This window comes from Vicia villosa, linkage group LG2, assembly GCF_029867415.1.
Source record: "Vicia villosa cultivar HV-30 ecotype Madison, WI linkage group LG2, Vvil1.0, whole genome shotgun sequence".
In the NCBI taxonomy this organism is placed as follows: Eukaryota; Viridiplantae; Streptophyta; class Magnoliopsida; order Fabales; family Fabaceae; genus Vicia; species Vicia villosa.
In genome coordinates, this window is record NC_081181.1 from 6,365,776 (window position 1) to 6,374,933 (window position 9,158).

A 9,158-nucleotide genomic window follows, 5' to 3' on the forward strand; every position below is an offset into this window, starting at 1 on the left:
TGATGCACACCTATTACTCGACACAAAATATGCTTGTGATTGATGAAGATGGAGAAAACAAGTAGGAGATAACGAGGAAGACGAGGATGTAGAACAACGTTTCTGAAGAAGATGGCTTGGCTTGGGGAAACCACGTTTCTGAACCAATTTAGGGATTAGGTTTATTTAAATTTTTGATTTAGAAAAGGCATATATTGATTTTTTTTGGCCACATATGGACGATATTGCCGAAAATACTGGAGAGTTTCTATTAAAAATGTATTTTCTTTTAAAAGAATTAAAAATATGGCCCATGCAGGTCTCGAACCTGCGACCTTCGCGTTATTAGCACGACGCTCTAACCAACTGAGCTAATGGGCCATTTGAGATCTTGTAAGGTTTTCCCATATTTATTTATAAAGATATAAAAACTTAGCAATAAAATTATCGTATTTGTGAATTTTATATATATATATATATATATATATATATATATATATATATATATATATATTAAAATAGCATAAAAAATAATAAACTTAGAGATTGAAAGTAATAAATAAATAACAAGATGAAAAATGTGAGTTAAAGTAAGACTATTTATAGGAAAAAAACCATCAATAATTGTTATTTATGTCACATTATATCTCACTTAAATCTCACTTAAGTTTAACTAATAATACATCGTATTGAGAATCTTTCACACTTACTTATAAATTAAAGCTATTCAAAAATGAGTTACACGAGTCTTTCTCAAAGTCCATTAAGATCCGTGAAAGTCATATAAGTGCAAGAATCAGTCATAAACATGTGAAACTTGAAAATATAACATTAATTAGAATATATGTTCCTTGTTTATAGACGTAGTAACCAAAAAACTATGTTTATACATGCATAATCTATAGTTGTAATGCTCGTGTGGATAAGGAAAGTGAAAATGCCACGAGATATGGGAGAACAACCCAAACTTAAACTTATGACGCCACATACAATAATCAATAAGAAGAATCACATAAAAGAATACTCGAATGAAGGAGAGTAATAGCTAGCTTTTGTTTGTCATGATGTTTTGATCAATATGATTAATTTTTCCTATAAACATCTCTTTTACATTTCATTTTAATACACATAATCTTTCAAACATGTCTATTTACCGTAACTTTGTTATTTATCTTCTTGCTTTACTTTTTCTTATGCATTTTTTTAATTTAATAGCTCACAAAGAACAAGAAAAAATCATTTTTATCATCTACGAACACATCTTCCACAACATAAATATCCAAGTCATATTCAATATAAGTTGTAGCCACATGAAAAAGATCTTCATATATCTTCATTGGTGTTTTGATCTTGTAGTCGAACACATTTTCTACCACTAAATGAATAACTATTTAAAAATATATGTAAAGCTTTATTATGGTGATAAGTGATGAAATAAAATGAAATTCATATATTCCATCTATTTTTGAATTATCAAAACAATAGAATATTATTTACTCCTTTTCAATCCGTCTCCTTCCATTCAATTCCATCCATCCAAACAAAACAAAGCCTAGTCACTTTCTTTCTTTTAACATCCATTCCTCACAAACACACACAATTCCATTTCCTATCACACTGTGACTGCAATTGCCTAACCATTCAGTACCCAAACCATTGCAATGCCATTTCGAGCATTTCGCGTTATAACCCTCACTCGCCGCTCGCATCACCGTTTTTCCACTCCCCTTACCTTCTCCTCTCTTCCCCAATTTCAACCCCACAATTTCTTACCATGGTTAGAGAAAAAAGCTAATTCCACTATTTCTTCATCACTCTCCATCTCCAATTCTCCTTACGGAAACTCCTTATTCGCTTCCAACTCAATTCAAACCGGAGATTGCATTTTACAAGTTCCTTACTCCGTCGTACGCTTCTTCTAAGCATCACATCACTTTCATTTTTCACAACTCATTGTTGCATAATGATTAATTTCCTTGTAATTGATTTTGCAGCAAATAACCGCTCATAATCTCCCTCCTGAAATCAGAACTTCGATCGGTGAAGATGTAGGAAACATTGCAAAACTTGCTATTGTTCTTCTAATTCACAAGAACTTGGGTCAGGTACTCTTATAGCTATTTTCATCTATATTATGAAGTTCTTGAGATCTTGAAAATTTACAAAACGAGGCGCCATTGTAATATCTTTGCATGTATGACAGGATTCTGAATGGCATCCTTATATCAGCTGCCTTCCACCACAAGAGGAGATGCATAATACTGCAAGTTTTTTTCTATTTTTTTCTTCATATTTTTGTTGTTGTAATGTATGGTAAAAGAATTATTATAAGCTATTTACATGCCAATTTACTTGTTTATTTGTGATTTGTTTTAGATATTTTGGAATGAAAGTGAGTTGGACATGATTCGCGCGAGTTCAGTTTATCAGGAAACTATTTATCATAAGTCTCAAATTGAGAAGGACTTTCTGGTTATCAGGCCTGTGAGAACTTTGCATACTTACCTTTGTCTCTTCAATGCATAAATTTGATCAATTTATGTTTGAATTATTGTTCTATCATAAAATATTATAGTCTACGAAACACGATTACTGGACACGACACAGGTAATAATTTGAAAAAATAAATAAATTGAACATAATCTTAAGTGTCGGTGTTGGTGTCCGAAACTGACATGGACACACATTTTTTTTAGAGGTGTCAGTGTTTTCGGGATAAAGCAATGTTTCCTCCATTTATAGTTTTACGTTTTGATCTCTCTCTCTAAAGATCTTTTTAGTGAGATATTTATCTTAATCTTGCACATGTCCCAGATCATATATGTTAGTTCATTATTTGGGAGTTTAAACTTGATTCACGGAAGGGCATTATGGTGTTATTTGGATCCATGACCATATCTAGCCAAGCCCTGCTAGTGGAAAAAGCTCAGCTGTTGTTTATTTTATTCTATGCAAGTTGAAGGATGGTAATCCTATGTTCTAGCTTTTGAATACTGGTTATGACAAATTTGTCCTTTAATTTCAGGTTCTTGAAAATTTTTGTCAAAGTTTTGGAGATTTTACTTGCAAGGACTTCATGCACGCATGTACACTAGGTAAGGCAAACAGTTAAAAATTTGTACTTCTCTACTATGCTTTATAAAGTACACTCTTTATGCTTGAGAATATGAAGGACCTGCAAAGAAGCAACCTTGAAATTGAATTAATTTGTAGGGTTTTTTATTATACTTTGTTAATGATACACCTGTCTATATTAATAGGCTTTCATGATAGACTGTCACCTACTTATGTGCATGATTGCTCCTTGCTTATTTTTGTTCGGTTTAATATGTTTAGAGATTGTGTTGGGGTAGCACCTATAGTAGAAAAAAATGATAGAAAATAAACTTAGGTGATTTGGGCATGTTGAGAGAAGACATGCAAATTCTGTGGGTGAGGAGAGTAGATCAGAATGAGAGAAGTCAAACAACTAGAAGTAAGGGAAGACCTAGAAAATTATATGAGAAGTTATTGAGAAAGATCTCGAGATTAACGGTGTTGTCATAGTCCTGAAAAGAACATAATGGCGAAAGTTAATCCATGTAGTTGACCCCAATTAGTAGGATAAGACTTGATTGTTGTTGCTGTGTTGATATGTTTAGTTAAGGCCCTCACCCCTTGATGTCTAGACATGTCATGACATGTGAAACCTCAAACACGGCCTTGGAATTTGTTGCCACTGTAATTCTTAATGATCATTTTTTCATTTACTACTTGTTTGTTTGCATTCTATCCCTCCCTATCGTCCACCCTCCCTTGTTGTGCATCTTGATTTGGCCAGTTCCAGAAAATATGATTATTTAATCAGCAAGTCGACTCAATATTTTCTTAATTTCTAGATTAAGTTATACTTTCCCAAACTCTTTATTAAGTAATAGGCTCAGATTTGTTTTGAGAATTGTCATTTTATAATCATTTTTCAACTTTTCAATTCTCTTTCTATTGGGTAGCATTGATGATCATAAGGGATATAGTATGCAAAACTCATCTGTGTCAATTTGTGCTGCTGTGAAGTTCTTCAAATGTCGAGACACCAAGTTTCTTGCAAAACTTTCTTCCCCACTCATATCTACCAGAGGACTGAATAACCGTTTGTTTTAGATTTTGATAAAACTGATTTTGAAAGTTAGTTTTAAGAATTGATTCTGAAAGAACTGAAGTTAAACAAAAGTTGTATTTGGAAATGATATTTAAAAAATAAATTTAAATAATTGGCATGTCCTACATTTTATAAATTGTATTCAGCAAAAAACTTAAAAGTTGGCATTTCTCTGAAAACAAATTCTACTACCTGAAACATTGTTTTTATCAATTTGACCTTCAACAAACCGTTTATGTCACAGTGCAAGTCTATTTTACCACCTCAAACGTGAGTTTTCTGGCATCGAACAGATTATAAGGTTTATTAGAACTCAAATTTTAGATGGCTTATTTGGTATTTATTGATGAATATGATGAACAGTAATGATTTCTTCTTGCCGCTCCAAAAGCCAAACAAGGCTAAGTATCTTATTTTAAAAGGTGCTTATAAACATGATTTATTGTTATGTTTAGTTGAAAACAAAAGTTTGTTTAGTTCTATTTGATCACTTCAATTTCAAATGACCAGTTGGCTCTAGAGCATGGGGAAGCACAAAGGGTTTATCTCTGGTATTACCACTGAATGGATATTTCTTTTACTTTTAATGTTTAAACTATATCAATTAATTTGCTAAAACTCTTTTATAGATTCCATTTGCAGATTTCTTAAATCATGATGGGATTTCAGAAGCCATTGTAATGAGTGATGATGATAAACAATGCTCAGAAGTAATTTCCTTCTCCTTCCTTTCATTAAATCTATCAATCGCTATTGGAGCCTCATTAGCTGGTTTACATTTTTTCCCACCTCATACAAGTCAAATTCCATTGTTATAGCCACGTACGTTAATATTTCACTGTTGTCTTATTAAATCTCGTGTTACTCACAATTATTCTAGTTCTAGATCAGAGTCAAAAAATTTGTGATGGAGGAAACAAGAGATGGGATACTCATAGCCCGTGACATGTAATTGATATGTTGATACGAGGATGGTGAGCGAGCTTTGTCTCCTCTTTGAGTTCTTGGATTAGAACTTGCTTGAATCTTATCAATAACTTTCTTATCATTGTGGAGATTCCTCTTGGCTTACCAATCTCTATGATTATGGCGCCTTCCTTTTAATCTCATTCCCCAAATCCATCTTTTTGTTATTTTTACCCTTTGATTTATTACTATGTTGGAAGAAATCACTTGGTTACATTTTCACATCTCATGTGGAAGCAATTTTGACCCACATTAATGTTGCTTCTCTATTAAATGACACATAGATTTACAATATATATGTGATATGATGTTGTGAAGATATTCCATCACTTACAATTTTATTTTGCGATTATGTGCAGGTTACCGCTGATCGGGATTATGTTCCTGGTGAACAGGTCAAATACTATTTTTTTTTGTTGAATACTATATGTATTGTATGTTTACTCTTGCTTCGTCTGTAGTAGTAATTCTGTAATAAAATTGCTTATCTTTTCCTATTCTGCAAGCTTGAATATTATTGCACGCCAAGCTAAAATATCAACAGCTCCTCTGTCACTCCAAGTATGTTGGAGACTTTTGAAACATACTCTTGCATAAGCTGATTATAGCTCAATAATAGTGGTTTAGGAGTGAATATCGTTTTCATGTAAAACTGGAATCGAAGAAGAAGAAAGCTAAATTTCATCACCAGTTTGGGCCTCACAAGCTTCTTATTGAGCTTTAAAAAGTTTGTTCTTAATTCAACTTAAATGAGGTTCCTAGATTCAAAGAATTTTGGATTCAGAATCATGTTTTTTTCTTCTTCTTTACAGCAGCAATATGATATTCAAATTACCTGTCATTGTTTTGATTATCAATTTATAAAATTTCTTACCTGGTTGACAATTCTGTGCATTTTTTTGTTTCAGGTGCTTATAAGATATGGAAAGTTTTCAAATGCTACATTGATGCTGGACTTTGGTTTTACAATTCCATACAACATTTATGATCAGGTTAAATTCCTTGCAAATGAATTTCAACTTTGAAGTATCATACAATGCAAGCTGACGTGTTTTCTCCTCTGGATTTTTGCTTTTATTGTTTATATGATTGCACCAGCTATCTCTTTATTGATAATAATGCTAACCTTTCTCATTACTCAGGTTCAGATCCAGTTTGATATACCTAAGCATGATCCCCTGCATGACATGAAATTGGAACTCTTACAACAATACTTTGTGCCTCCGACCAACGATGCAAAGGGCTTGAAGTGTTCAGTGAATTCCTTCACAATCAAGTTTGCACTTACTCTTAATTTTATGTTTGTCTTGATGAATAATTTAGATAATGTATTATGATTTTTGTTTACCTTACTGATTCTTGACTGTGGGTAGGGGTGTGCAAAAAAACGGTTCTTTATAACCAGATTGATAACCAAATTGTTCTGCTTTTCTAAATCCAACCCAAATGCTAAATAGTTGGTGCAATCATATTAGGTGATTAGCATTGAGCACAAGTTGTCAGCAATGCTCATGCTCATGCTCATGCTCATGAATGCTATTCTTTCAGCAAAGTATTTGATATCAATTGCTTCCCCCTTCCCCTTTCAATTAATATTGGGCCCGTGCAATGACCCCAGAGCTACCGACCTTGATGGTTAAATGCAATGTAACTTTCGATCTTTTTATGTCTCCCTCTATCACCGTTCACATTTATATGCACCAGATACCTTCAGCTATCTAGATTGAGCTTTATCCTCGTTGTCACGCATGGAACATGAATGTTAAATAGTTGTAACCATTAGTATATTTTTATATTGGATATCATGGGTTTCTGATGTGGGGTTTCTCTAAAGTATTGCTTACGTACTTGTCAGTATTTGGCAATCTGATGGAGCTGTGATCACATAGGGAGGTGAAGTCTGCTAGAGGAAAAGGGAAGGGAGTGCCACAATCACTTCGCGCACTTGCTCGTATTCTTTCTTGTACTACACCTCAGGGTGTGTTAAAATTCTTATTATCTTTTAGTCCTTTATATTGTGTGATTACAAATTTTTCCAAACCAAAAAAAAGGTTAAACTTGTTGTATCACCTATTCCTAACAGACTAACAATATTCAATTTTGGAATATCAGAGCTTAACCATCTGGTCATTGAGGCTGGACAAACTGACGGTAGGTTGGCCAGGCGCCCTTTACAGGATACGAACAAAGAGATCCAAGCACACCAGATGTTATCTTCATTATTCATCCAATTAATCGAGGAGTGCAATACAACTCTTATGGTAACTAATCAGTGACTTATTCTATTTCTAATTTATTGTTTATTACTGTTTACTGATTAAACATCCGCGCTTTCCACACTTATGTGCAGTCATTAGATTCTTGCGATACTACATCCTTGTGCGAAAGACTTCCTGTTAGAAGACAAATGGCTCAAGATCTCCTACACGGCGAGCTTCGCATTCTCAAATCTGCCTCCGCTTGGCTGGAGAACTACTGTTTTTCTTTGACTTGATGATCAGTAAATGGCTACAACTACAAAACTAAACCGAAGTATGCCGGAATAAAAACAAAATGGAAGATGAGATCTAGGCTTGCCCAAAATTCTTTAGTATTTTTTTTTGGAATGTTACACTATATATATCTTGGGATATAACGCCTTTAAGTCAACAAATATGCTGGCTGACAAAACTTTCATTTTCTTAATTTCTTTCTTATTACATGCATGTAGCAGCCAACTTATATTATTCTTTTTTTAAGTATCAACTTGGAATTGTTGAACCCATTGTTTACAATTCTGTACATTTTAATGCAACTGTCTCTTTATCAATTCAATGATGCCTAGCTCCACTATCCCATTAATGTAATCACAGGAAAGAAAATAAAAATAAATTAAAGCTAAAACAATAAACCTATGTACTAGTATATAACTACAAATAAACCCAAATCGTTAATCTATAAAAAAAAATTAGTAATTTACAAAGACGATGAAAGCGAAATACAATCAACATCTTGATCTGTCGTTTCGCGTTCTCTAACGGCATGGGGCATTCTACTATCACAATAAAAAACAGTTGTAACAACATAACTAAAAACCACCGTTAACCCATACGAACAAATCAAAACCGTTTTATCCCAAACACTCATCACCTCCGAATTCGAACCTTCCATTTTTCGGTTTATAAAACCCGAAACCATAACAAACAAAACCGAAATTAACCACCCGAATATCAATCTCTTCCCTCGCATCAAACCCGACCCGACACTAATTGCATTCCACCCGGATCTCTCTTCAACAACGGATACCACCAGGCCCAAGCCCATAACCGCCATCAGATAAACCTCAAACCCCGCACCAATCGCCATAACAACAAACCGCAATTCCCGCTTCACGAATACCGAAGCAATCACACGTGGCACTGGCGAAAACGTCAACAAGATTACATAAACAAAAATAGCCGTAACGAACGGGCGCTTCCAGTTATCTTTCACGGCGTTAACGGCTGAGTTAACAGTAACGGTTTTGCCATGGATGAAGGAGAATGTTGTGTGGACGGAGGATACAACGGCGGCGAGTGAGAGTGGGAAACAGAGGAGGAAAAAGAGTGATCTGACGCGGAGGAGATAGACGGCGTTGTCTCGAGACTCGTGCCAGACGTGACGCGCTTCCATGAGAGTGGAGGTGAGAGTGGCTAGGGCTTCGAGATGGTAGACATGAGAACGGAGCGTGTGAGTGGTGATGGAGAGAGTGAAGAGGAGGAAAGAGAGAGGGAGTGTTGTGAATGAAGCGATGTAAAAGAATATGAGTTTGTTGTTGTGAATCACTCGAAGTGGCTCAAACACAACCCAGCTATCTTTTGATTTTCCCAACATTTTTTGTTTTGTTTTGTTGTTGTTGTTGTTAACGATGTTACCAATGGGTGAGTGGGTTGAACTTTAATTATGAGATGCATTTATGAAGGAGGGATTGTGGTTTGTTCCACTTTGCAACTTGTCACGTTAAAAAGTGGTTCTGTTTCTTTCTTCAACTTTTGCTCTCTCAAGCTCACTCCTAAATATAAGAATTAAATTTTTTTAACTATATATATTAATATTT

The 9,158-nt window shown here is 34.4% G+C and overlaps 2 protein-coding genes and 1 non-coding gene across 5 annotated transcripts; 1 reads left to right on the top strand and 2 right to left on the bottom strand.

Annotated features, from left to right (window-relative positions):
• Positions 1-286: 286 nt before the first annotated feature.
• On the bottom strand, positions 287-360 carry TRNAI-AAU (transfer RNA isoleucine (anticodon AAU)). Its single transcript has one exon. It is a non-coding gene; the product is annotated as a tRNA-Ile (tRNA).
• Positions 361-1,559: 1,199 nt separating this feature from the next.
• LOC131648936 (fructose-bisphosphate aldolase-lysine N-methyltransferase, chloroplastic-like) lies at positions 1,560-7,828 on the top strand. 3 transcript variants are annotated; one of them, XM_058918671.1, is made up of 13 exons: positions 1,562-1,886; positions 1,974-2,084; positions 2,183-2,242; positions 2,356-2,463; positions 3,005-3,074; positions 4,628-4,668; positions 4,747-4,827; positions 5,443-5,478; positions 5,992-6,075; positions 6,226-6,359; positions 6,973-7,061; positions 7,196-7,344; positions 7,434-7,828. In XM_058918671.1, exons 1-13 carry the CDS (start codon positions 1,641-1,643, stop codon positions 7,575-7,577), a joined length of 1,353 nt encoding a protein of 450 aa, XP_058774654.1. In that variant the 5' UTR covers positions 1,562-1,640; the 3' UTR covers positions 7,578-7,828. The 3 variants fall into 3 exon arrangements, 2 of the variants coding, with proteins under 2 accessions (XP_058774655.1, XP_058774654.1); XR_009298186.1 differs by lacking the exon at positions 7,434-7,828 and having other exon boundaries at positions 1,561-1,886; positions 6,939-7,061; positions 7,196-7,255; XM_058918672.1 differs by lacking the exons at positions 6,973-7,061; positions 7,196-7,344; positions 7,434-7,828 and adding an exon at positions 6,559-6,930 and having other exon boundaries at positions 1,560-1,886.
• A 210-nt stretch (positions 7,829-8,038) lies between these two features.
• On the bottom strand, positions 8,039-8,935 carry LOC131648502 (uncharacterized). Its single transcript, XM_058918255.1, has one exon. It carries the CDS (start codon positions 8,933-8,935, stop codon positions 8,039-8,041), a length of 897 nt encoding a protein of 298 aa, XP_058774238.1.
• Between the last annotated feature and the right edge of the window lie 223 nt (positions 8,936-9,158).

Excerpts from the sequence above, each read along its gene's own strand:
- LOC131648936 (XM_058918671.1), top strand. The coding sequence starts at position 1,641 with ATGCCATTTCGAGCATTTCGCGTTATAACCCTCACTCGCCGCTCGCAT. Across the intron at positions 2,464-3,004 it reads ACTTTCTGGTTATCAGGCCT|GTTCTTGAAAATTTTTGTCA; the intron begins GTGAGAACTTTG and ends CTTTAATTTCAG. Across the intron at positions 5,479-5,991 it reads ATTATGTTCCTGGTGAACAG|GTGCTTATAAGATATGGAAA; the intron begins GTCAAATACTAT and ends TTTTTGTTTCAG.
- LOC131648502 (XM_058918255.1), bottom strand. The coding sequence starts at position 8,935 with ATGTTGGGAAAATCAAAAGATAGCTGGGTTGTGTTTGAGCCACTTCGA.